Raw genomic sequence first — 27,514 nt, forward strand, 5'->3', positions numbered from 1 at the left:
ATTTTTTGGGTTGTATTGGGGTTTTTATTTTGTTTTGGTTTTTTTGCCTGAAGTAACATTTGAACAGTGACACTCACACAATGCAACGTCTCATACAGAATTCTTCAGAAAGCCCTAGCCCTCTGGTGTGTTGGTTTGTTCCTCTTCATTGCTGAATTATGAACCACAAGGGACTCGTTTCTGTTACAAAGAGAGCTTAAATGTCACCCAAATACTTTTTGCTTTTTGTGCACATCCCTCACCCATTTGTCATATTTAGATTTAGATCTACTGCTGTGGAAATGAAAACGTACCAGCACAGAAATGTGGAAATCCCTTGGAAAGGTCCCATCCCTTTTTCCCTATCTGAAAGTACTATTTGGGAAAGTACTGTTTATGAAATCCAGTGAGACATACAAATTGATACCTCTTTCTCACCACTTCCTCCTTATCTGGCTTGCTGTTTATTTCTGGCATGATAGATTGCATCTGTAAGTAGGAACCCATCTTACGTGAATGGTGCTTGAACTTAATGGAGAATCTGTTCTGACTAGCTTTCCCATAACATTTGGATTGAATTATAACAGCAGTAGATTGCACAATTAGTTTTGTTGTAGATTTTTCAATAGCTCTTTTTCATTAGTTCCCTGGTATAACTCCCAAATATAGTTAAAAGAATTTAGAAAATGGAGAAATAAAAACATAAAATCCATGCAAGACCAAAGGTACTGAGCCAGACCAGCAGTCCACATGGTGTCCCGCAATGATCAACAGCAGATGCTTGAGGAAGTAGAAGAACAGTGCAAAGATGGAGTGTTTTTTGTTGTGGTTTTTTTTTTTTTAACACTTTCATAGCTCACAATGAACGAAGGCCAGGAGTTACCTGAGTCAGGACTGATATCATAATGCTTGATACTTCTTAATGGACTTTTACAATTCATTTTGTCTAAGGAATTTAAATTCATGTGAATCTTTATCATTCATAGTCTTGCATCAATCTAGTTAAATGCTCCTTTGTGAAGTTGTCCCATGCATGCTTTTCAGGCCTTAAGTCCCCTGAGGAGGAGGCTGGCCCTGTCCATGACTCAAAGCATTGGCCTCAAGCCCACCAGAATGACTCATCTGAGGTGAAATTGAGGGACTTTTGCGTGTTCTGGGGCATGAGAGTTTGTAGGGGGCTTTGAAGTGCCAAAGCTTGCTAGAGTAGTGTCAGAGGACTTTTTGGTGGATGAATCCAAACTTGATTCAGTGTTGTCCATTCTGTCTCTTGAAATAGGTTTCTGGATTGAGTTATTTCCACAATCACCCACAATATCTCTTCTGAACTCAGCAGCCCTAGGGGTTTTTGAGGGTGGTTTTTTTGTTTGTTTTTTACAGAAACTGTCACATTTAATCATCGTTATTCTCTTTCTCCAAAATGGCAGCATAGACTTTCTTTTTTAAAACAGGGAAGAGGAGGAGTGAATTTTGGGCAACAGGAACTGCACACAATATTAAGGGTTTAAGCATGCTCTGGCAATGTTTTTATGTTGCTCTACTGCATGCTGTGTTTCTTAATAATTTCTGATGTTCAGCTTTGTTTTGCTTGGTACTGAATGTCGAGGTGATAGAACTCCAGAACCTTTCTTTATAATGTCTAGTTACACAACCGTTTCTTAAAGTTAAGAGTGTTTTCCCTCGTGTGTTACACTGCCTAATGCACGCTTTCATCGTTGGCCATTTGACGTGGGCTTCTACATCTAACTTGGGAGCTACGCAGATGCGAGCCTGTTGCCATAGAGTCTGTGCACAGTTAATAGATGTATGTAGAGACTTCTAGGGTGAGGTACGTCTGACTTCCTCTGCATTTACATTAGGATGAGCTGAGCTGTAACTTTTCCTATGCTGAATGTAAGGCGAAGGGTAGACCCCAAGCTCCAATATGGATATCTTTGTTGTAGAAGTCTGTGTTGGGACAGATTAATCTCACCTTTGGAGTCAGCTTTTGTTTCTATTGCCCTGAATAATTTATAGTATTGTATGGAAAAGAAGAACAGCATTTATCACTATGAGTCTTATTTCCTAACTCATTTATATGTTGTTAAACAATGTGGGCCTTATCACTGTTTCATACAGGATCGCTGGTGACCTCCCCCTGTTGAGAAAATTAACTCTTTATTCTTTCCTTTCCCCCACCACATCTTTTTGACCTGTCTTTCCTCTGTGTGAGGCTTATCCCTCTTAGTTCACTTAGTTCCTTTTAGTGTTTTGGTGAGGGACAGACCTTCTCAGAAATCCAAACAGATCATTTAATGTGGATTTCCTCTCCCCGTATGCTTGTTGATCCCCTGGAGGGGGGAGTTTTTTGAAGTAAAAATTTCTTTTTATAAAACCTGTGTTTCTTGTTCAGCATTTTGTATTTATCCACATGTGCACCAATTCTGTTCTGCACTGTAGTTTCTACAAATTGCCTGAGGAATATATCAGCCTTACTGCTCTGCTAGTGCATACTTGAATTCTCAATTCTCTCTGGAGCTCTTATTAAGAATAGCTATTATATTTGCTTCTTATTCTTCCTGTAGTATTGAGGCTGTTATAAATAAGAGGCTTTACTTTACAACTATATAGTTTGCCTATTTTATTCTTCTGTACGTGAGTCTAAGTGACTTGCCATTGCTCATTTTGTCAGCTTTTATGAATTCCACTGTTAGCATTTAGAGTTGCTATAAATCCTCTGAAGCAGAGTTGAAAGAAAATTCTTCCATGAGAACTTCTTTAAGCATGTCAGCGATGAATACAGATGCAAAAAGAAGTCATTTACCTTTCTGGGCTGGCTTATCTCTCAGTGCTCTTATACCGTGACGATCTAGAGAACCTTGCAGACTCGCTGAGATGCTCCTTGCTCTGGAAATCTTTGAAAGAGGCTTTTATTACTTTTCCCTTCAGCGATCTCAGTCCAGATGGCATTATTGTTATCAAGTCCAGATAAGAATATGGTGGTCAAATATTTTTTCTTTTCTCATCTTTTTTCATTAGGTTACAGCTTTGTGAAGGATGAAATGGGGAAAGGATGCTTTCTTATTTCAAGTAACTTCTTTTGCCATCCTTTTTAACCTTGCCAGCTTTCTTGCTTTTTCTAAAGTCTTTCTCAGTCTTTTTTCATGTGTATGTTTTTCCATTCATAAATGCAGCTTGGCTCTGACCTTGGTTATTTTTCCTCTGGCTACCCGTGGAACAAAGCTGTTTTATAAGTGCAACATAAAAATAGTTTCAAGTTGATCAGGATTCTGAATCGTGATTTTTTTTTTTTTTTTTTTTTGACTTAACCAGATATGCAGAGGTAATTCTCAGTAATTTAGACATTCTTCAGGTTTCTTTGGTCTTAATTTAAGTATAATCAGTGACAGGAAAGAGTTGTGTTTGTGTATTTTTTTTTTTTCTGTAAACTATTTAATCTTTTTTTTTTGTTCTTCAGTCTTTGCCGGGTAATATATCTGAACAAAACTGTTTTAAACAAAGGAAATTTTAAGGCTTTCATTTTAGTGATGTGTTTTCTAGTTCCAGTATATAAAGGCTGTTCTTTAACCTCTCTTCACAGTATTTGTTCTTCAGTTTCCTTACTCAATATGCACAAGTAGACATGAATTTCACTGGGTTCAGAAGCATATGCTAAAATTCTGGTAACTTCTGAATGGGAAATAAACATAGTACTTAATGATTGTTGTGGGTTTCAATGAAAGAGTACAAATTCTTTGTATACCTTGGGAATCTGATTTAAGTCTTCTGTCTTTATCCTGGGAAAAGTTTACCACAAGGTGACTTTAGGCATAGACAACTTCAGGTGACTGCCTGGGGCAGCAGAACAAGATGGGATTCAACCCTGGGAGTCCTTAAGCCTGAGCCTCCTCAGTGCTCGGGGCTCAGGGCAAGCGTGCTCCCTGATTCTGGTGAGTGCTGCTGTGTAGCAAAAGGCTGCTGTAAGCTGCTGTGGCTGTCATTCCTTCCTCAGTTGCTTGGATCTGCATCTTCAGATGTGTTTGTATTATTTCCTCTTAATACATAATCCTCGATATACACGTTATAGCGCAGAAGTAAGGGATGCCACAGCATTGCTGTGCGCTGGGCCCTACCAGGGTTTTCTCAGAGCAAAGGTAAAGTCTGTGCTGAGTGTTTCTCAGAGTTGAAGGTGTGGATTGTGGAGAAGAGAAGATGCATATCTTTCAGCTCAGGAAATCTCACTGCTGTATCTGGGCCAGTATATTGCTTTACACTACATCTGCTGTTCTGTAGTGGGGCCCTCAACATGGGCTCAGGTACTGGGTGCCTTTGCCATATCCCATCTGGGAGAGAATGATTAATGAGGCCTCTTTCCCTGCCCATAGCCCCTTTGAAGGGAGCTGCCTCTGTCAGTGGGTGCAGAGCCCATCCTCAATTGTCCATGATTCTGGCACCTTTCGGGGAGCTGCTAAAGGAGGAGGATGTCTGTCTGGGGAAGCTGTTCTATTTTCATCACAGTACTGAGCTTTGTTTACGATATTGAGAAGACATGAGCCAGTTCTAGAAGGAAAACATTATCCTTTGTATGTACTGCTGTCAGTGTTCGTGTCTCGCTCTCTAGGGTTATTAAAGTCCTTCCTACAGTACTTGTATCTAAGGAAGTAAACATCATCATGTGCATTACAGCTTTCTTTATGCAAAGGAAATTCTATTAGGACACTAGGAAGTCATTTCTGTGTTTGCATGAGGCACCTACAGGGAGATTAGAACTTGTTCTTTGCTCTAAACATGTCAGCTTTCATATGTTGTGTTTTAGCATAGGCTACGTTGCAGATTTAATTTTCATCCATGTGCCTTTAAGGTCAAGTAGGGAACTACCTTACCTCTTCAATAGAAAATATTTCTTTGCCTTTTACAAGATTTACATGGATACTTATGTAAAAATTGAAAATGTATTATTGTTACACAGTACTTGAATTTTGTGTGTATTTGTGTGGTAATTACAGAATTATTCCTTTTACATCATAATCAAAGCCTTATTTCTAGATTTAAGTGATTTGCGATCTGGGATTCTTGAGAATTTCCTATATGTTGTTCCAGGACAATCATCTGCTTCCTGCTTCCTCTTTCTGACTGGGAATTTCTTTTGCTTTTCCACAGATAAAGGAAACAGTCTTCTTCAGCTCTTTTTCAGTCTCTTTTCAAAATTGTTTTTGAAAATGCTCTATGAAACAACACAGTGCTTAAAATCAAAATGCTAGGAAATATCGTGGGGTTAGAAGTGCTTCACAGGCAAGGACAGGGATTCCATGATCTAGCAGACTTCTTTCCGACCTTGTTCCATTATCCTTCCTTTTCCTTCAGCACAGTTGAGTACATTTGAGCTTTATTAGCTCAGGACTGCATAAGCCAAAGCTCCTTCTTAGATAAAGTGTTCTGTGTATATTTATACAACAGCTTTTACATCAAAACAAAATGCATATTTTATTATTATATAGTGGTTTCCTTGGTTTTAATGCTAAGCTATTTGATTAAAACCATATGCTTTTGGAACAGTTTTATTAAAAACATACTATTTGAATTACAACTCCATATTAACGTATGATTAAATATTTGGCCTTTTAAAAACCTCAGTGTTAATGTCTGATTTTAGAATGTAACTTGTCTGATGTTTGGGGTTTTGTTTTTGGTAAATAAGCATTGTGATTTTTTGGGTTTTCTTTTTTTTTTTTTTTTTGTGTCTCCTAATAGGTTTTCACTTTTTTGTTGGAGCTTTAGTGCACTGTTGTTTTGATTAGCCATAATACCTTAGAAATGTTATTGTTTACCTCTTCATCAGCTCTTAGTTAATGTCAAAGTAGATTCACGCATTGTGGGACATTATCCACGAGCCTTGTTTGAAACTTGTCTTTCCCCCCCTTTCCCTTCTTTTCAGCCCCACCCCATCCCGTCTGTCCCCACCCGTAATTCGAATGCTCTCAGGCAATATGACAACTTGAACAATATAAAACTTGCAGGTCTCTTGGGGAAAAACATGGTACCTCTTGACAACTATTCTCTCTTCCCTGCCCCCCCTCCCTGCCCTTCATTGCACAGAACTTGTTCTAGTTGGAATAGCTCTGTGGTTTTGTGTTTGTGGCTTACAGAAAAAAACATAGTAAGACTAGGAAACTCATTAAAGTGAAATATTGATTTAATTAATACCAACAATATTCCTCTAAGAGAGATGGAGGTGATAAAGTGTGTCCCAAAGGGCTGTAGTGGCAAATCTTCTATTTAAAGATGCTAAAATGGAAGTAACAAAAAATATGCAAACAGATGCCAGAAAGGAAAGTAATAGAAGCAGGAAAAACATTTCAGGCACAATGGTCTGTAATTCAGAATTTCCTTCATCCTTAAGGATTTTGCTTGCTTTCACTGGCTTCAGTTTCATCTTCTTGGTTCTGACCTCTCTGTATGTCCAGTTTGCTATTAAATATATTGAAACAAGTCTTTGGCTATGTATCAATATGCATTCCATTCTGTGGGGTAACTCAGTTTTACAAAGCAGGTGAAAAGGGAATCTTTGTCTTTAAGACATGTTTCTTCTTTTAAACTTGCAGTCAGATTCAGAATTGGTCTCCTTAGTTTTATATCTGATACTATTGACTTTTTTGTTCTGTAAAAGTGTCCTACATTACAATAAAAAAAGTTTGCATTACAGTAGACAATTATAAATTCCTATGTTGTTTACAAAATGAGCACATGTACTTACATTGATTGACCTTTTATTGATCTTATTACTGTATTAATATCTATAGAGCTTTTTTCATTGATGTGTTACAAATGCAAGTTGCTGATTTAAAAGAAGCATATATATGTCTATTGCTAAATAGTTCTTTTTAATATTAAATTACTGTAATTTTCAGTAGAAGCATTAACTTGTGGCTTTTTTGAAAGTACTGTTTGTTGGTTTGACACTGTATTGTAATACATAAGCTTAAAGTAATAATTGAGTGTCTACAAGAAAAACTTTCTGACTTTTAATTTTTCTTTGCAGATCATGTTCAAAATGAAGAAAACTATGCACAAGTACTAGATAAATTTGGAAGTAATTTTTTAAGTCGGGATAATCCAGATCTTGGCACAGCTTTTGTAAAATTTTCCACGCTTACTAAAGAATTATCAACGCTGCTGAAGAACCTGGTGAGGAGTTTCAAACTTTCTTAGTTTTTTAGGTTTTCCAAAATAAAGTACAGTACAGCAACTGCATGATCCTGATGACTGGTGATAATTTTAGAGATGCTTTTAGCGTTTTTAAAAAAAACAACACAATAATTTGTGCAGAGATTATCTCTAAAGCGTGTTATTACATACTCGCTGTGTTTGATTGTTAATTGACAGTTAAGAAGGAAAATATAAATGTTGAGACATCACATGAGGCATCATTCTCAAGTGATTGACAGTGTTATATATCTCTTCTTATGGACCTTAATTTTAAACCATTTCCTTACTTGAAGTCTTTCCGGTTAAAAATCCAGTGCCATTAGTTATGGCTGTTTTGTCTTACCTCAGAAAGAGAGACTGTCACTTTTCAGAAGAAAAATAACGATTTGGGGAGCATGCTTAAACAGTGTTAATAGTCCATTCTCCCTGTGGTATACAAAGCATCCGTTGCTTAAATATTGGGCTTATGGAGGTGGTTTAAGTGTTTGTCTCATCTAAAGTTTGTCTTAGGCCTTTTACTTCTGAAAGCTGGATAATAAAACTAGTCATTGCAAATATCTTTGAACACTGAAAGTAACGAAGCCACATTTCTTGTGAAATCATGTTTCATGGGTTTGATAGGTGTTGTATTCAGAAAGTGGTAGCTTCAGTTTTATGTTTTTCTTATAGTTGGGCTTATCTCTAAGCTTTTTTGGTGTGTAAAGTATAAACAATATTACAGACTTTCTCTCCTAGAGTCCCTAGCATGAGCACAACTACTTTAGGTCGCATCAAAGGTCCATGTAGCCAGTACCCTGGCTTTGACAGTTCCCCAAGAGTGAGTCTTTAGGGAAGAATGTAGGAAGAGAGCAAACATATGGGGATAACTTCTGTACTGTGGTCATGAAAGCAGCCTTCAGCTCAGAGATGTTGGAGCTGGAGGCACTATCTTTTGCTTTGTAGTCCTTGTTAGTATTACTTCCATGAATTTGTCTAAGGATTTCTTGAATGTATGCTGTGCTTGGCAAAGAACATGGTGGATTCCTCCAGAGTGCTAAAATGAACTGCTCTCTGAAATGTCCATTCTATTTCTTTTGAACCTGATCCTTTCATTTATTGTTCCCTGATTCTTATGTCTTACAAGAAATGTAAGAATTTCCCTGTTTTTCCCAGGAATTTGCAGATAGCTATTATTCTTCCTTTCCCTTCCTCTGACTAGGGAAAAAAGCTAGACTTTTCTAGCTGAGTCTTAGTTATTCCATAACTTGGATTGTCCTTGTTGGTCCTTTCTGTATCTTCTGTTAGTACTAGTATACCCTTTTCTGAAATGAGGGGGGACAAACATGAAGATGGTTCCATTTCTTATTCCCTTTTCTGAAGGCTGATTGCTTTATGGTTACTGAGCATTGAGCTTGATGTTTTCAAGGGATTCTATGTTGTAACTTCAAGGTATTTTTTTCTTGAGACATTTTTCTTGATGATTGTTATTTCATAAGCATGATTCTGTATGCAGTTTTTTCTCCTTATGCACCACTTTACATTTTTCAGCATAGACTTCAATCTTTAATTTCATTCTGTCAGCGGTAAGTGTTACAAGGTTCTTATGCAACTCTTCATACCTGGCTTTTGCTTTACTACCCAGAATAGCTTCATATCAGCAGACATTCTCACCGGACTCTCTGCACTCCTCTGAGATTCACTTATAAACATCTGAGACTGCACAGGCCCTAACAACACTCAAAACAGGCTGTCACTTCTGACCTCATGCTTGTGCTTATTTCTGCCTTCTGAGTCTTGCCTCTTCTTCATCACCTACTTACTCATGTAAGGGTGATTACACTTACGCTAATGAAGCTTGCTTTCTGTAAGAGCTTTGCTCCGGCCTATTACCTGGATCATCCTTTGTTTGTTTCAATGTTGGCAGTTTTAAAGACCAGTAGATATGCGAGGGACCTGCTTTCCTCTGTAAAGACTTCTGTCATTCTGGGTTATTTTGGCCTCCTTTAATCTTAATTTAGCACACAATTAAAAATAAGTATTTAAAAATGTGTGTTAAAGTGCAGTTTGAGGACAGTTTGGGGCTAGAACTCAAGTTTGTTGGAAGCTCTCTGGACCTCATCATTCCTTGCAGGGCTTCCACAGAAATTTTTACCTTCTTTAAACTGGCAAACAAGAAGTGGGGGATTATTTATTTATTTATTTAAAGTAGTGCTGATGGAGAGGAAAAAGCTCTTGTAACTTAAGAAGCCACACTCATTCAAAACAACATTATACTATTTCAGCTAGATTATGAAGCATTATCTATCTGAATTCTTGTTGACAGGATTTAAAATAGGCTATTCCCTAATTTACTTCATTCAGCAGTCTCAAATAGACAATGGGCTTGTTTTACAAATGTCAGAGCATTTTATAAACTCTTATTTTTCACCTTTCTTCTCTCCAAGATAGATAATTCTTCTTTGACCCACTGTTGTTCTTAAGCATCATTCTCATTAATGCAATTACACTGAAAGAAAGAGATCTTTATCATACCAAAATAGAAGTTGAGGTCCAGTGAAAAAGCAGTTGAGAGGAGGACTGTATAATGTCACTGATAAAGCCCCACAGTAGGTGCTGAAGCTTATGTTAATGAAATTAATTGAAAAAATGGCAGTAGGTATTAAGATGAATGGCAAGCTAATAGGCTTTTTTTTTTTTTTTTTTACATAGAGGAGATTGTTGCTGCCTTATTTAATAAAAGTACAATAAAATAATGAATGGTCTTTAAAGACAGGAAGATGAAAGAGGAATAGACCTACACAGTGGGCAACAAAAAAAATACTTCAAAAATTGGGATCTGTTTTTATTAAATCTTTTAAACTTTAATTATGATTCATTAAATATTTTTCTATGAATTGTGATATTATGCATATTTCATGAGAAGGAGGGTACAGAATAATTTCTTTTCTTCTGTATGAAGGAATTATAGAGTGATCACTTTGAGAGTGATCTTCACTTACTGTGATCACTCACTATGAAGTAAAGCCAGCAATTTGTATTACATATACAACTTTTGGAAAGCATCATTTCGAAATGATTGCTCTGCACACAAGGTCAAGAAAAAAGCATATCCATTAACCATTTTAACAAAAACAAATAAGTCGCTATGCAAATTTTACTATAAACTGTTGATGTTATCACTAAATATAACATCTGAAACTTAAAACCTGTAAATATCATGGTATATTTCTGAGGGTTTTTTTTGTTGTTGTTAAGATTGTCTTACAAGAATGACACACAATGACCACTTCTGTAACATTTTGTAAAGGTAATTACATTGTGATTGGCCACTGTCAACACTGGTCTACATTTTCAGCAATCTCAGAGTGTCCCACCAGAATCGGTTTCTCTGCTTTTTACTACTTCTACCTCCTTTCCTGTTCCAGGTTTCATCCTTTATGCAGTAATTCATTATAACAGTGCATTAAAAAGCTGTATGAAGATCTGTGTATGTGAAATTGAGTGTGTCAGTATCTTTAAATTGATCTAGATGAGGTTTTGGAAGAACATTTGGAGCACTTGCAGATTACTTGGGTTTTTTTTGAAATTTTGCATGGTGCTTGGCTTTTTCCAAATATTTAAAGCCTGTTTTCTCCCACCTTCCTTTCCTATAAACATCCTCAGCTAATCTTTGCAGGCAAATTGTCTTCTGTTCACATCCCTCCTCCCCAAATTATCATATGTGTTTCCATCTGTTAAGGTTTTTTCCCTTTATTTTGCTCTAGCCATGAGACTGTTTTGCTTTATCAGACATGTTTCCAATTCATTTGGGCTACTGTTTTATCAAGTCTTCAACAATGTAATAAATGATTTCAAAATCTTGCCATATTGGAGTAATACACTGCTATTTAGTTTTTTTTTTTTTCCCCTAGATGACATACTAGCAGGCTACTGTTCAGTAATTTCAAGCCAAGTATTAATGGCTTGAATTGGTTATCCTTAACAGATACACTTGGAAAAATGAAAAAAGCTACAGTAATGTACTGTTGTTCATGCCTGCCATGATAACTACTTTAAGTCTGCCATATCCACCCATATGGCAGAAATTTGTGTTCTCTGTGTTTTTATGAACTAGGCTGGGATTAAAATCTTTTGAATATTCTTTCTCAAAATTCACATTGGCGATATGAACTTCAGTTTAGGTAGTTAAGTGGAAACTGATTAAAATGGTTGAGAATGAAAACAATAATACCTTTAATCTATGTGTTGATAAAGTAGGTATTACCTTAATCACTTGTTGGCTTAATATTCATAATTCTTTTCCCTCTCCAATAAAATTGACATTGCTAAGGAGTTGTTAGTTGCGATGTATTGAGATAAAAAGCCAACAGAGGACAAATTGCAAAAAGGCATAATCCTCTACAAATTCCCTGTCTCCTTTTATTTCTGTTATGAAATAATATTGTGTGAGGGCCGTGTGCAAATGTTTAAGCTAAGTAGAAAGAAAAACAGAACCTAGCTCTTTAAATAGAATCAAAGCTTAAACTGTCTGCTCTAAACTCCTTCAGTGAAGCCAGGTAAAGAAAAAAAATCTTTTGAGATTTTAATCACTAAAAGTGATCAGGTTGCTTTTTTGCTTCATACAAAATCAGTATTTGAGCATTAATTATGTTGTTGCAATTAAGGAGAAAATCCGTTCTCAGATCTTCATCTTTTAAGCTGCGAAGAATCTTTGCTTTGTGTTCATGTTATTGTTTGCGGCTGCAGCTCAAGATGTTCTAGTGGCTGTCCTTCATCTGGCTTTGAATACATTTTGAATATAAGATTTTGTGAATTTAAAAAATACAAAATATTGACACATGAAACAGTTGTCAAGATACCTTGAACGTGAAGATACAAGTGTTTGTCATATGTTTTCTGCATTTGAATCCATCTCATACTAAGAGTAATCATAGAATCATAGAATAGTTTGGGCTGGAAGGGACCTTTAAAGGTCATCTAGTCCAACCCCCCTGCAATGAGCAGGGACATCTTCAACTAGATCAGGTTGCTCAGAGCCCCGTCCAACCTGACCCTGAATGTTTCCAGGGATGAGGCATCTACCACCTCTCTGGGCAACCTGTTCCAGTGCCTCGCCACCCTCACAGTGAAGAATTTCTTCCTTACATCTGATCTAAATCTACCTTCTTTCAGTTTAAAACTGTTGCCCCCCGTCCTGTCACTACAGGTCCTGCTAAAAAGTCTGTTCCCATCTTTCTTATAAGCCCTCTTTTATATATGGAAAGGCTACAATAAGATCTACCCGGAGCCTTCTCTTCTCCAGGCTGGACAACCCCAACTCTCTCAGCCTTTCTTCATAGGAGAGGTGTTCCAGCCCTCATCAGTTAGGATATCTGCAAGCTGTCTAAAAAGAACAAAACTTGAGGGGTGGCTGACAAGCTATCGGGTGATAACTCAGTAGCTGTATAATAACCTGTGTTCAAAAGGTCCACCTTCGCCTCTGCCATGCTGAGACCCCAGTGCTTTCCAGAGTATAATGCACATCAAGTTCGAGAACCATGCTTTGTAGGACTGCTTTGTATCTTCGTTAAAACAGCAGGCATCTGAACTGTGCTTGAGCTTTTGTGGCCGGGTTTGGCAGTAATCTTTAGGGGACCTTAGAGAAATCCTTTCTGCCCAGGATATTTGGAGAACGAAGCAAGTCTGGGGGTTTTTCTTTCCAGTTAAGGACTGATAGTGAATCTAATGAAGGAAAATATGCTATTTTATACATAGTGGATGTAGTTCTTGTAAATAATGACATGACACAAGAAGTTGCTTGTAAATTGGTAAGAGGCCCTGGGTCTTAAAAGAGCAGCAAATGCACACAGATCATGCCTTGTTTCATCGTGACTTTATTTTATGCCTATGAAAGAAGTAAACCATGATACAAGAGTGAGATTTCTTTGAATTTTTTTTTCTTTTCAGTGCATGTATTTAAAATTGCATAATGTCACTTTTGAAAAATCAAATATTTAATTTTTCATACATGTCTTTTGAAAATATAAGGAATTTGTGAATGGAACATTATACCTGGAGAACCTGTTTGACTGATCATTTTGATATTCTCATCTGTGTGGATCATCTATTTCACAAAAGTCCCTTAAAAATTAGTTTTATGGACTAAAAGAAGCTCAGAAGACCTTATAGAAGAGGGGAGCTGGGCCATATATATGGGAGATTAAAAACGCTAGTGTAACACGTCCCTACTCCTTTGGTTTACAAGCAGAGGATATGGTATCTTGCAGCCTTCCTGTCATTCTCCCTATCCTTCCTTAGCAAGGAACTGAAGAATTCATGGAGTATTTTAGGGGAGAAATAAAGGGAGGGATGAAGTAGGAGAGGCAACAGACTTTTCACTAGACTGGGATAATATTGGTACAGATCTCTTTCCTGTGACCATGACTTTAGGAACCGTACACACCATATGTGTTCAGATAGGATCACAGCAGTAGGTTTTTCTACCCTCAGTCTGGCAAAGAAAAACAGAACATTTCCACAGATACGCAATCAAACAGGCATGGACTTAACGGGGTGAAGTTTAAACTCTCGAGAGTTTAAGGAGATGTCAGATTTCCACACTGGATAAGGAAAGGAACAGTCTTCCCAAACAGTTGGGAATAATCAAAGAGCTGGTGACTGTCTTTGCTCCTTTTGTTTGTAGTTGAATTAACATGTGCCTTGCATGTTATCTGCCTGTAGTACAGCCGGTCCTTGCTTCTTACTCAGGAGGCTATAAGAAACATTTGTTGCAAAACCTAATTTGCTTCCTAAATTATTAAGCAGTATTGAAATGTTTGCTTCGAGAGACTGAAGATTACCTTGAGGTGCTTTCAGAACTTTACTTATATGCTGTTTTTAAAATTCTGGTTTTATATCACCCTGTATAAGTAAAGATTAATTAGAATGCTTTTATGTCTGATGCAAGTGAATGTTTATTAATTCTTCCCAGACTTGAATTTACTATTAATTTAGAAATTTTGAGGTGATTGCAACTTCATTAGCGAACTTCAAAGACTTGTTGGCAGTAGTTTGATAAGATCATAATAAATCTTTCTGAATGATAACAGTATAATGTTTTTCTTTTTAGCTCCAGGGTTTAAGCCACAATGTTATTTTCACTTTGGATTCTCTCTTAAAAGGAGACTTAAAAGGTGTTAAAGGGGTAAGTGTTGAAAACTAACTTTTCATTTAGGGAAATGTTTTCAGGTTCAGCTGTCTTGTAACTGTTTTCCATTCACCCATGAGTTTATTTCTTATGTTGGCATCCATTAATATTCTGTATGTAGTCCAAAGAACAAATTAAAAATTGACGTGACTGTGATGCTTCTTTAGAATTTAATTGTAAATTCCTGTCTTAACGTGCACAGAAAGCAATAGTTTACAAGATCCAAAAATACTGTTTTTTCCAACTGCTGTCTGAAAAGTTTTAAAAGAAAACAGTATTTTTTGTTGCCATTTATAACTTAATATCATAACAACAAAGGCAAAGTTTTAAAAATGTTCTAAGCAAACTTTCTGTTTCCTAAGGACCTCAAAAAGCCTTTTGACAAAGCCTGGAAGGATTATGAAACCAAATTGTAAGTTTTTCTCCCCCCCCCCCCCCTTTTTTTTTTCACTTCTTTCTTTCCCCTCCTGGTCCCAAACTATGTACTGTATCTGTGGATGTAAATATGAATATGAGCAAGGCATCTCTTCTGCACGAATAGAAAAAATTTTTATGTGCTCTGTGAAGTAGTTAAATGACTGCCCCATGTTTCTTTAATGTAAAGAAGACACTTAATGCTTAGATACTGAAAGTTGTAAAGTGAGTTGTGGAGAGTTCAGATGGCATTTACACATTCTTATAACCATATACATAAAATCTATCGGGAGTAAAAATTATGAGATTTCTATGTTGTCCTGTATTGCAGAACTGTATGTTCTGTAGAGGCAAGAATTTTAGTGCAGTCGGTGTGACTACTAAAATATCTGTGGTTTTACAAATATTTTCTTGCCTACCTGTCTCAATACATGGAATTGATCATCTGTGGGATTCTGTTCTGGATTTGGAAAGTTTACAGAAAGATGCCTGTTGTCTTGTTACTCTTTTTTTTTTCTTTTCTTTTTTCTTTTTTTTTTTTTTTTTTGTGAGCAAATTTCACTTGGACTTATGAAGACCAGGAGGGAGACGTCCCTTAAATTTCTCGGAGAACCCCATTTCCCAGAATTTGTTCAAGACCAAATATCAAGTCAAGTTTAGAGGCGCAGTGCTGAGAAGTGCTTTGTTCTATGTGCAAACATTATGCTTTTCTTAGTTGGAGAAAAGCAGAGTTCAAAAACAAATAAATTCATCCTTTTTAAATTCCCCCCCCGCCCCCGGCAAGGAGTACCAGTCTAATAAACACACCGTGCTTTGTCACCTGTTTTACAGAAGTACAGCTTCAGTGTTTATTTTTCTCAAAAAGGCTGCTAGAGAAGAAATATTATATATTTTTTTTAAATAAATGAGAAAATTGTTTAGATTTTTCTATTCTGTATCAGAAATCTAAGTTTGCTTACAAATGGAGTATCCAGTTAGTCTGCAGAGTAGATAAGTAAGGACAGCCACACTGTAAAGCTCTAATTAAAGTCTCAGGATGGCCTCTTAGTTCCATATTTGCATTTCACTATTTCAGAATTTCAGTATTGGCTTTCTCTGAAAATGTAAGGACTAGAAATCGTGTCATTTAGCATAGGTGGTAAACTTCATATGCTACCTTATTGTTTTTCTTAATTCCTGCCTTACGAGCATGAAACATATTTGATTAAATTATTCTGCCATTTTGCTGCCAAGTCAGTAGTTTCTTATATGTATGCTTTACGCTGCCGTATATAGAGATGAAGGCTATGGAGCACGTCATATAGAAAGAATGAGATTTTGCCCATGCCAAGTAGCACACAAACTAGAGAAAAGAGTTAAAGGATGAAAGGAAGGAAGGACAGCTTCATGACTCCATTACTTCTGGATACTTAAAAAAAATATATAGGATTTGGTATCATAGAGGAACTCATCTTCAGAATGGCTTCTTTAATATTTCTTGATTGTTATTTTTTTCCTAAATAATACTAGATCATATGATAGTACAAGAAATTCTCTAAAATGTTTTCTAATTAAAATTTCAGTACAAAAATTGAAAAGGAAAAAAGAGAGCATGCAAAACAGCATGGGATGATAAGAACTGAAATAACAGGAGCTGAGATAGCAGAGGAAATGGAGAAGGAGAGGCGGCTATTTCAGCTACAGATGTGTGAAGTAAGAAACAAGTTTCAGCTTTTAATTATGACACCATAACTTAAAAGTACCTTGTGGGCCTTACTTAAAGGTGGTGAAATCTACTTCGTCATTTAATGGGGGTGGAGGGAGGAAATGATTTCAATGTCACATAGTACAGCAATATAAAGAAAATTATTTTAGCAACTCTGTGCAAAACTTGGCTTCCTTTTGTTTTATTCCTTTTCTTTGTTTTTAGATTATTCTGCTAAGGTTCTTGGGCTGAAAATATACTGTGGAAATATTTCCTATTTTTTCAGTTTTATGGTCAGAGCAGTTCAGGAAGTATTTTTGATATCTTTTTTCCAACATGCTTTCTGAAGCCTTCTAAAATTTCTAATGAAGTGATAAATGATAGTGATACATTAGTTCCATAAAACTTCTTTTTATATTAATAGTTCTCTTTATTACATTTTAGTGGCAATTACTTTAAATTGCATATTATTTATATTTTTAGAATATTTCACTAATTACTGCAGTAGCATTAAAAAAGGAACATCTTCAGACAATTGTAAAAGATGAAACTTTTTCCTGAATTTGTTTTATGTTTTGGGGTGTTTGAATTTTTTTAGGAATGGCCAAATAAACTGTTATCTGTTTTATATTTTGCTTAACTGGAGGACTGCTGGCTTATGAGTCAGCACTCAGGTTCAACACAGAGATAGTTAATTCATTGAGCAAATGATGTTTTGTTGATTGAAAACTGTTGAACGTTGTGAGGCATGATTATCAACATGTTTTTCACTGTCTGTACAGTATCTTATTAAGGTTAATGAAATCAAGACAAAAAAAGGTGTGGACCTTCTGCAGAACCTTATTAAGTATTATCATGCACAGTGCAAGTAAGTGCAATACTTTAAGCTTTAGTTACGATTTTCTTTTTTACACAAGTGCATGTTTCCCTTTGTTTTGAATTTGTTTTGGTTACATCAGGAATTTTTATCAGAATTGTAATCTGCCAGGTGTCTGCAACTTCATCTTATTAGGCTGTAGTCTTTCAGTAGAGAGTATGAAAGTGAGTGAGTGGGGTGGAGGAGTGATGGAGAAAGAGGCCAAGGGAAAACCTTGCATGTTGTGTACAAAATTAATTTTAGTTCCTGAGGCATAGATCTAGAGTGTAATTTTAGAAATAGCTTGTTTATTCTATTTAATAGTTTTTAGGGTTTTATGTAAATTTTAAAACCATTGTGAAAGTCAGTAATTTCTTTGAAATTCCTTGAGGTGAAACTAGTAAGATATGACCTCGTCATCAGTAGAATCACAGAGGCAAACATACAGGAACTTTTACTTAAGTTAAATATAGGAAAAAGATTTTAGAAATTACTAAGGTGAAACATGTTGACTAACAGTGATAAAAATAAGCTAAGCTATATTCTCTCTAATTTGATATTTGTTAAAGTCACAGTGGTATATCTCCACTGCTGAAAGATATCATACTTTAAAACTACTAGGAAGGGGTTTTTTTTGTTGTTGTTTTTTGTTTGTTTGTTTGTGGGGGTTTTTTTTTCTGAATGTGGGAGGAGCTGGATGTGTTTTATTGGTTTTGCTGTTTTTCTCCTCAAGACAATCTACTTTGTGTTATGAATTATATGTATTCCTGATAGATCACAGATATTTTTCATTATAGTTTCTTCCAAGATGGCTTGAAAACAGCTGATAAACTTAAACAATATATCGAAAAGCTGGCTGCTGACTTATATAATGTAAGTTTACGTATAAGTAGTTTAATGTCTGAAAATGGAAATATTTTGTTTATATGAATACATTTTAGAAATGACCACAAGGTTGTATATTTCATTTGTATCTTATAAATGAAAAGTGTGTTCTTCGAAACTGAATGTAGCTAGACTGAGGAAAAAACATCTTGACTGTCTTAAACTCTGTATTCTGTTTTTACAGTTATTAAGAAAAGTAGCTTTCATTCTACTACGAATTTAATGTTGCATTAAAGTAAAACTAATTTAAAGTGGGAATCTTTGAATCGGATTACATTATTAGCACCAATTTTAGCTACCACTTTCATTTTTCAAAACCAAACTGCTTGATGATAGCACCACAGTTTTTAAATTAATTAACTTGTGATATTCATTGAAGGCAAGTAATAATGTGGAATCAAAGCTCACTTGTCACCCAAGTGCTTTTGTATTCTATAATCAGAATTACAATAATCCCATTTGCTATTGTAGTTTGTGGCTAAATTAAACTGTATTTTCATTCCTTAAGTCATCTGTCAAGCTTATTGGAGTTATTTAATTAATATTTCAGAGACTAATTTAGTTGCATTAGATATAGTGAACCATTAAAGCATAACAGAACGGAGCATGCGGAGTTGTACATTCATTTTAGCTTGCTTTTCAAGTAATACATGCATAGAAGGTGAATACATAAGAATGGACTAGTCCGTGAAAATAAACTCAAATATTACAGAAACACAGAACAGTTGAGCTGGTTGTTCAGGACATCTAAAATGATATATTGGTATGCATAAAGAATTAAAATTAAAGTTGCATCCAGAAAGCATATAACGGCAATCTCTTTCCATAGATAAAGCAGACACAAGATGAAGAAAAGAAACAACTTACTGCTCTTCGTGATTTGATAAAATCTTCTCTGCAGCTTGATCAGAAGGAGGTAAATAGTTTAGACATGTTTTTCTCAGAGATAATGTGACTTTATGAATTCTGTATTCAGAAATTGGTTTAATTGATGTTCAATTTGTGTAGTTATTGGTTCAGAAGAGTTGGACTTTGAACGTTATGACAAAATTAATGTTTAGAATGTTCAACTACATATCAACAAACAAATAGTTTTAGAATAATTTTCTGTTTCCATTTTATGTATGAAAATAAATTATTCCTTTTTTGTGTAATTGTATATTTTTTTATGTACCATAAGAACAGTTGTAATGGATCAGATAAACGCTTCATCTAGCCCAGTATCCTGTCCTTGGCAATGATAAAGAATGAGTGTTCAGGAAAAAATATAAAGGGATGGGATGCACACTTCCTTCTTATGTCCTGCCATCCTCCAGCCAGATGTATTCAGGATTTTCCTGACCTAGGTGATCCTCAGTAAGCCAGAACGAGAACTGGAGGCTTGCCTTTACGTATGGTTTCCGTATTACTATTCATCTGCTAACTCGCATGGATTTTGTGATGTTGTTCTCCTTCCCAAACCCCTTTTGCTAACACTATCTTGTGAGGAAGAAAATTTGTATGTTAACCAGATAGCAGTGGCTGAGACAGGGCAGTTAAAAAGAAAAATATGTCATCAATTGCACTGATATCAGAAGTGAAGGGGGAACATGCAGTGTCCATTGCAGATGTTCTGGAATACTTCTTGAACTAGGAGATAGGATATAATATATATCACAGCTTTTACCTGAGATAATATTGTGGCTTTTTCCAAATCATAGTGGCTGAGAGTCAGAAATACTGAATATCCTGTGGTGAAGCTGAGTGCGTGGAGGGGTGGAGAGGGGGGGCTGGCTTTCCTTTAGGGAAAGGTCGCGTATCCTCTGTTCAGTTTTCTCTTAGGTAAAGAAAACATTAGTATTTGCTAGGTGTCTGCTCTGCTTATTAAATATTTATTAATAAATATGAATTATTATTATAATTAAACATTAGACAGATGCCATTCTGCTGGATATATATGATCATCCACATATATGATTGGGCAGTATTGCTAATATCAAACATACATAAGAATGTAATTTACAACCAGATGTACTGAGTCAGCCAAGTTTCCAACAGCGATCAATCGTGGATGTTTAGAGTAAAATGCAGGGCAATAAACACTGATACTTCCCCAGAATACCTTCCCATTAGTAGTTTGTCTTTGCAGTCTCTCCACCACCCTATGGATTTCCTCTCTTTGAATTCGTGCAGTTGCTTTTTGAAGCAGTCTAAACTGTCAGCTTCTGTTACAGCTGTGTCTTTCCCAGCATCGCTACATGTTGTGTGGAAACATTTGTTTTGAGCTTTTAGATCTGCATGCCCTACTTAAGATGGGAGTGCTTGTGAATTTATGATAGCATCACTAGATCATTTCTGATCTTTTTTTTTTTCATATAAGTCCTAACATTGACTTGCTTTTTGACCAGTGCTTAGAGCAGACAAGGAGATGTGTAACGTTTAATCAGCTGTAAAGCTATAACCATATCATCCTGTTTCTGAATCTTAATAGTCAACTCACAGTATCGTATTTTTCCCCTCTGCATCACTTTGTGTTTGTTTATGCTGATCTTCACCTGTCATTTATTGCCAAGTTACTAACTATTGTGAAGTCCTTGAGAAATTCTTCAGTTGACCTTACTTGGGTATCCTGAATAATTTAATACCATCTAGCAAACTTTGACAGTTTGCTGTTCACCCTTTGCCAGATCGTTTTAGTGTTAGACACCACATGTGCTGGCACAGCCTTCTGTGAAACTCATTTGTTTGTTGTCCTGCTTTTAACTTGTCAGCTCATCTGAGGACTTTTCCTCTTGTCCTGTAGCAATGTAATTCTTTCCCTTTCATAAGGAACACTAAGTGCCCATTGAAAGTCCAGGTACACTGTATCAGTCTGATTTCTCATGTGTGAGAGGAATCTACTTACTGATTCCTTCAAAGAACTCCAGGAGATTTTTGTACAGACAGGTTATACCTCAAAAGTTGCACTGATTTTCCAGTGTATATATAATACTAAATGTACTCTTAAAAGTAGTTTTCATTAATCTTCCTTATGTGGTGTGAAGCTTACTAATCTACTTCCCTGGAATTCTTCTGGAACTTGTTCAAAAATAGGACTTCAGTAACTGGGGCAAGTAAGTATTTTTATGGGCTTTCGTGTAATTTTGTAGGTAGCACATTGTAATTATGGCTACTGCATGCAGATAAATGGCTTGAAGTCAGTAAATTTTTTCAGGTGGAATCACAGTTAATAAGGAGTGCTTGATGAGTCATTCTTTACAGGGTGGTGGTGGTGGTTTTTTTTTCTTTTGAATACTTGCCTGTGTGTGCTTTCATAATGTAGATGTACATTATATAGCAGATAAGCCTTGGCCAGAAGGCTGTTCCTCTCCCTGTATCTTTAATCCCATCATTCTGAAGGACAACACAACCTTATAACACACTGTACGTGGTTTTTAGAATTTCATCGGTGTCACAAATGATGACGGGAGCGCTACAGAGCACCTTTGAATAGATCTCAATTTATTGTAAGGCCTGCCAGCTCTTTCTAGTAGTCAGTTTTCCCTTATCTCATACTCTACCGTCTTTCCCAGTGCTCTGTTTGGTATTTTTTTTCCTTCCATCTCCAATGTGCACATGGACCTACTAGATCTCTTCCATAATACTTACAGAGCTTCCCATACATGTGTTACATCTGCAGTCTCCCTGGTATCTAAATCACTCTGAAGGTAACTCATGCTCGTTCTCCATCCTCACCCCCAAAAGTTGAACAGAGAACATTAGATTTCAAGAGCTGTTTGGAAATTACTTTAAATTCTAAAGTGTTTTATGGATCGATTCCCAACTTACAGAGGAACAAGACCTGCTCTCTCCTCGGGTACCTTTTTCTTCCACAAGCTGATTATCTGGGAAGCAAAGAAAAATACCTCCTTCTTTCCTGGCTGCTGTGTATATTGTTAAGTTCCAGCTCCTTGGTAATCAGCCAGATCTCAGAAATAAAGTAGGACAAATGGATTGTTCTTCTTTGGTGCAGTGTATTGTATGTACGTGGCTGCATACAGTACAAGTCAAGTTTCAAAAGTTGCTTACGGAGTATTATGAGGTAGAATAACTAAATGAAATATTGTGTTTGGTTTTTTTGGTTACCTATTTCCTGGATGTGTAGTAAAAATTATTCTGTTTCAGTGGAAAGTAACCTCATTTAAAATATAAAAATTACACAATTCAAATTCTAAAACTTAGATACGTGTTGTAATAAAGTAGCTTCACAGGTATCAGCACAATAAACTATGCAACTTTTCTGACCTTAGTTATTGTGCAGACAAATCCTAGGACTCTTGAAAAAGCTCTGTGTGTGTATGTATGATACCTATATAAAAAGTTAAATATAAAAATAAAGTGTTTGGCTTGAAGAGAATTGAAATTGTGTTCTAGAAGAAAAAGGAGCAATGTTGTGATTCTCAGATATTGAGGCAAATCTTCAGAGAGAGAGAAAGAACTGCTGTAATGAAAGAATCCACTATTTTGGATAAAATAATCATTTGATCACATTGATGTTCAAGTGTCTCTTTCAAAATCAACATGAAGACTTTCACTCATGTGATTCTGCTACATTACATGAGTCAGAGCGTAATGATGCTGGCAGATATTGAGGAGCTTGATAAAACAATGTGTCTGTTATTTAGGTATTCAGTGTTTTAATCCTGAAATAGCATGCCAGCATTCATTACTCGTTAGTTAAGTGACAACGAAACTTGCAGACACGTGGCCTGAGTTTCACCAGTCAGCTCTCCATCATTGTGTATCTCTGAGTCTTCAAGTATGTAAAGCTGGGCTTTATTACTGTGACAGGTGGCCTGATTGGTTGTGATTAAGAATACATTTTTCCTCCTTGTATTAGTGCATTATAATCTCACTGTTGGAAAATTTATGGATTAATGGAAATACTGAACAGGAAATGAATGGGATTTTCTCTGGCGGATTTGTAAAAATTCAGAAGTACTCTTACCAAAAAATGCTTTAGCAGGGAACAGGTTGCCCAGAGAGGTTGTGGGTGCCCCATCCCTGGAAGTGTTCAAGGCCAGGTTGGATGGGGCTTTGAGCAACCTGGTCTAGTGGAGGGTGTCCCTGCCCATGGCAGGGGGGTTGGAACTAGATGATTTTTAAGGTCCCTTCCAACCCAAACCATTCAATGATTCTACAAAACAGTTTGAAATAATAAAATTGAGGCCTTGGTTGTGTGTAGTTTTAAGTTTCTTCGACCCTTTGTGCAAGAGAAGGAAGTTGAAACTAGTGATTTCTGTCCAAATTGTAAATTCTGTCACCTTTAACCTCTTTGGTGTTGCCATTAGATAAGTGAGACTTCCTACCCATCTCAAACTGACTTGCTGCCACAGATGACAAAAGAGATTCCTGCGTGGCTGTTAAATCCATTAAAGCATTTAGGATCTTTTTGAATTTAAAGCAATATGTATAGAAAAATTCCTCTTCAGCACCCATACTTTCGTTTAGGAAAAAACAGTAATTTACTAAATGAGCTAACCTCATTCCTTGCACTTTCAAGGTCTCATAATGCAACTCTTGTCTTACTGTTGCATGCATTCAAGGTGTTTATTTAGCATTATGGACACCTGTAATGCTCTTACGCATTTTGCTGGCATACCTATCCTTTCCATAGGTGAAAAAACTATTACTGTAATCCTTGCAATTACCTAGTTCTTGGAAAAGCACATCTTGACGATCTTTGAATCTTGGGTTGCGCAGAAGTGCTGGTGCTGTAGCTTCACTGTGGGAAGTACAATTTACTGTGGCTCTGTTACATGCAGTGTCTCGTTGCCACTATGTACCGTCTTGGTATCAAGTTACGGCAGTTTCTGTTATTTTGCGCAAGAATTATCTGATTTTGTAAAATGACTATGGTTTAAAGCTTTGGGGAAAAATACTTTAAGGGATACTTAGCTGCTTACTGTGATGGTGTAAACACTGCTGACAGCACATTGCACATAGCAGCCTTCATGCTGCTTCCAACCACAACTGCCAGTTTTACCAAAGCACTTCTTCCTAAACTCCTATGACAAATTTGTTACAAAATGAAAAACAGTTGTGAGGACCCTGAATAAAATAGGAGGGCATAATCTTCAATGCATACATTGGTTGTGGTAATTGTAAGAAACTGTGGTTTGAAAGAGAAAAGGTTATTGCCAAGGGAGTAATTGAACTTCCCATTCTTTTGATATTTTTTTTGGTGGGATTTTGTCAGATTTTTTGCAGATAATTATTTCACAGCTATATTTAAATCTGTATCAGTGTGTCCTTAATTATGCCTTTTTGTATAGATTTGCAAAAATTAGAAGTTAACTTTGGGCCTGATCTTTTTCAATGGAAATTCAGAATTAGCTCCAGTTTGGTGGAGGATACAATACAGCTATCATTCTAGAGAATTTAAATGTACTAAAGACTGGAAGACATTTAGTAAAATTTGATCCTGTAGTCATCTTAGTTGCTTTTTGAAGCCAATGTCATATATACAAGGTTGCACAGAATTTTGTTATGATGTTTTGTTACTTGAAGAGAAAAAGCACCAGTGTGCCTAAAAAAGTAATTCTTGCTTTCTTTCTAGTAGTGTTGTTAGAAGGGGGAAAAGATGTTTTACTAGATATGGGGGCTATACAATTTATGTTCAAGGAACATGTTTTTTAAATAAAATAATAATTCTTGTTTTAAATTATTTGCTTTCTCTTTCCTCTATTGCTTTTGCCTTTCGTGATCGAAGTCTAGGAGAGTAAGTCAATGTTTTAATGAACTTTTGGGGATTTTTTTTTCTGATGTGCTTATAACAAGTTAATCCATTTCACTTAATTGTTTCACTAGATCAGGCCAAAAGTTATTTCAGTTGACTCCATTCACTAAAACTCATGAATTATATACATATTTTTAATTGGATAAAAAAAATAGTGATTATTAGCATTTGGTTTTGTTTATATATGTGTTTCGGTATATATGCATGCTATATTCTGTTGCTGTCTTTTTGAAATTTTCTTAGCCTTTTACTCTTTTATTATAAGGTTATGCAATATTAAATTTTTATATTTTAAAAAGTCATTATTTTGGGATGCATATTTACATCCATACTGTACTTCAAATGCCTAATGAAGTAATTGAATCTTGAACATGTAGTTAATTCAAGATCACATGATGTAAAAGCAAGCTCTCCTATGGATGTCAAACATGTATTAGGAGTTCTATCTTTTTTAAATCTTTATTAATTTGTGAAGTTGTGGTAGGGAAGAGAAATAAAGTAGGCTTAAAGATTAGGAAAACTTACTGTGCACGTCAGGAAACGTTAATGGTGTTTTTCCCTTTTTTAGGATTCACAGAGCAGGCAAGGAGGATATAGTATGCATCAGCTTCAGGGGAATAAGGAATATGGCAGTGAGAAGAAAGGTTACCTTTTAAAGAAGAGTGATGGGTATGTTCTTGGAGCGCATAATACATAGTGAGAACTATTACTGTGTTCATGCACTGATTTTTATTGTTTTCTGCTGTGGGTGGTTAAGGCACATTCTCCTAATGCATGTGCCACAAGTACTCAAGAATTTCACAGTTCAAATCTGGACACAGATCTGAATTTAATATAGTAAATACAAAAAGCATGACAAGTAATCATTAAAAAAAAAAGTCATATTAAAAAGAAAGCTATTGTCTTTGTAAGTCTCTAAAAGGTGATTAAGACCTGTCATAAATCTCCAAGTTACTTTTTGTGAGGCATTTAGTAAAATTTTGACTGCATCTGTTTGTTCCTCAAGGCTAATCTTCTCAAAATGTTAATGAGATTAACATGTTTTGAAATCATGTCTAGTTACTGAATTTGTTGTTGTTGATGTTCTGACGTAGGTTAAGGAAAGTATGGCAAAGAAGAAAGTGCACTGTTAAAAATGGAATTCTTACCATATCACATGCAACGGTAAGTTGTTTTTATACCTTTTTATTAAAATAATAAATTAACATTATCCTTTCCTGGTGAATCTGTTGGTGTTAATCTGCTATTACAAAAAAGATGTCACTTCTGCTTCTGACTGTTGAAGTTCTGTGGATTATCAGAAGTTGGAGACTGACGTATGGAAGTATTGTTATACTTGCTCTGTTAAAATTTTTCCTAGTTGTCTGCTGCTGACTACTAGTGGGAACAGTGCTTCAGGTTAAATGGAGCAGTACGCCTGTTCTTACTATACCTTTGAGATATGGGATGTAATTCATCTGAATAAAATGAAGTGTCTACAGTGTAGCTGTCTGCATCAGAGCAAGATCCTGTAGACTCCTCTCTTAGCCACCGCAGAGCTGCTCAATGTAGTCAAAGGAGTCTGGTAGATCTGGTCAGCTGTCTCGTTATAAACTCAGTTCTGGTTGTTGACTGTACTGGAGGACCAATAACTAGCTCATACATAGATGTCTGTATTATAGATGTTTTATTCCTACATAGGATGTTAACTATTTAAAACATTTTAATGCCTACACATTCATTTTGTACAAAATCTAAAATTGTTCAACTAATCAGAGTGAGAAAATGAGAATAAAGGCTGGTTTGAAATTAATTTCAGAACTTTCTGTGGACTCTATGAAGTAAATGAACTTTCCTTTAGCCTTCTAAAGTTTTTCTTCAATTTTTTTTTCCCCACTGCTGTAGCTTATGACAGTTGAGTTAATACTTAAATGCATTTATCAATAGTTTGATAAGAAAATGGCAAATATATTGAACAGACTTTTCAATGAACACTTCAACTGGTTTTGCTCATAAGGATTGTCATGGTGTATCTGTGAAGCACATAATTTGGAAACTTGGGAAGTGTTTGATATTAGATGTTATTGATAGAGTCTGACAGATGAGTGAATGTGTTAATATTTTGAGTGCTTTCAACTAAGAGTGTGACATTTTGGAAAGTTTTGATCACAGTGAGTTCTGGGAATTGGGCGTATACCTGAAGTATCTTCCTAGGAATGCTAAATCATGAGGAAGCAACAACATTATCATGGTGGAGGCAGTCCTAAAACTGTCTTGCAGCAGTATGACATGAACTTGTTGCAAACAGGAGTAACTTCTGTTACTCATGTTAAAGGAGATGGTCCCATTTCATCACCCTTTTTCCCTTCGCTTCAAATTCCACTGATGGCCATGAGTATCAGTGTCTAAAGTTAACTACCTAAAGGGAAGTCACTACCTTTTGTACTGGAGTGTTGGGGTTTTTTTAATGGCTAGGAAGATATCCTTGCCTCCTTTGAGGCGTCACTTAGTCAAATTATTTATACCTAGGTTAGTAATGGTTCAGTCATCACCATTTAAAAAAAAAAAAAATAATCGTGTATTGTCAAGCTCAAGACTTGCCAATTTAGAATT

The 27,514-nt window shown here is 35.9% G+C and overlaps 1 protein-coding gene across 6 annotated transcripts in view; it reads left to right on the plus strand.

Moving 5' to 3' along the window:
* The window catches only part of ASAP1 (ArfGAP with SH3 domain, ankyrin repeat and PH domain 1), a 125,786-nt gene that overhangs the window by 49,675 nt on the left and 48,597 nt on the right, over positions 1-27,514 (plus strand). For 4 of the 6 annotated variants that reach the window (XM_050915921.1, XM_050915923.1, XM_050915922.1 and 1 more), the window contains exons 3-12: positions 6,995-7,140; positions 14,249-14,323; positions 14,689-14,738; positions 16,303-16,432; positions 17,207-17,292; positions 18,078-18,153; positions 18,995-19,081; positions 24,896-24,904; positions 25,491-25,591; positions 26,017-26,086. In XM_050915921.1, the coding sequence (XP_050771878.1) occupies positions 6,995-7,140; positions 14,249-14,323; positions 14,689-14,738; positions 16,303-16,432; positions 17,207-17,292; positions 18,078-18,153; positions 18,995-19,081; positions 24,896-24,904; positions 25,491-25,591; positions 26,017-26,086 (830 nt within the window). The remainder of the gene's footprint in view (positions 1-6,994; positions 7,141-14,248; positions 14,324-14,688; positions 14,739-16,302; positions 16,433-17,206; positions 17,293-18,077; positions 18,154-18,994; positions 19,082-24,895; positions 24,905-25,490; positions 25,592-26,016; positions 26,087-27,514) is intronic. The other 2 variants (XM_050915920.1, XM_050915924.1) reach the window with 1 other exon arrangement.

This window comes from Gymnogyps californianus, chromosome 2 (assembly GCF_018139145.2).
Source record: "Gymnogyps californianus isolate 813 chromosome 2, ASM1813914v2, whole genome shotgun sequence".
Lineage (NCBI taxonomy): Eukaryota > Metazoa > Chordata > Aves > Accipitriformes > Cathartidae > Gymnogyps > Gymnogyps californianus.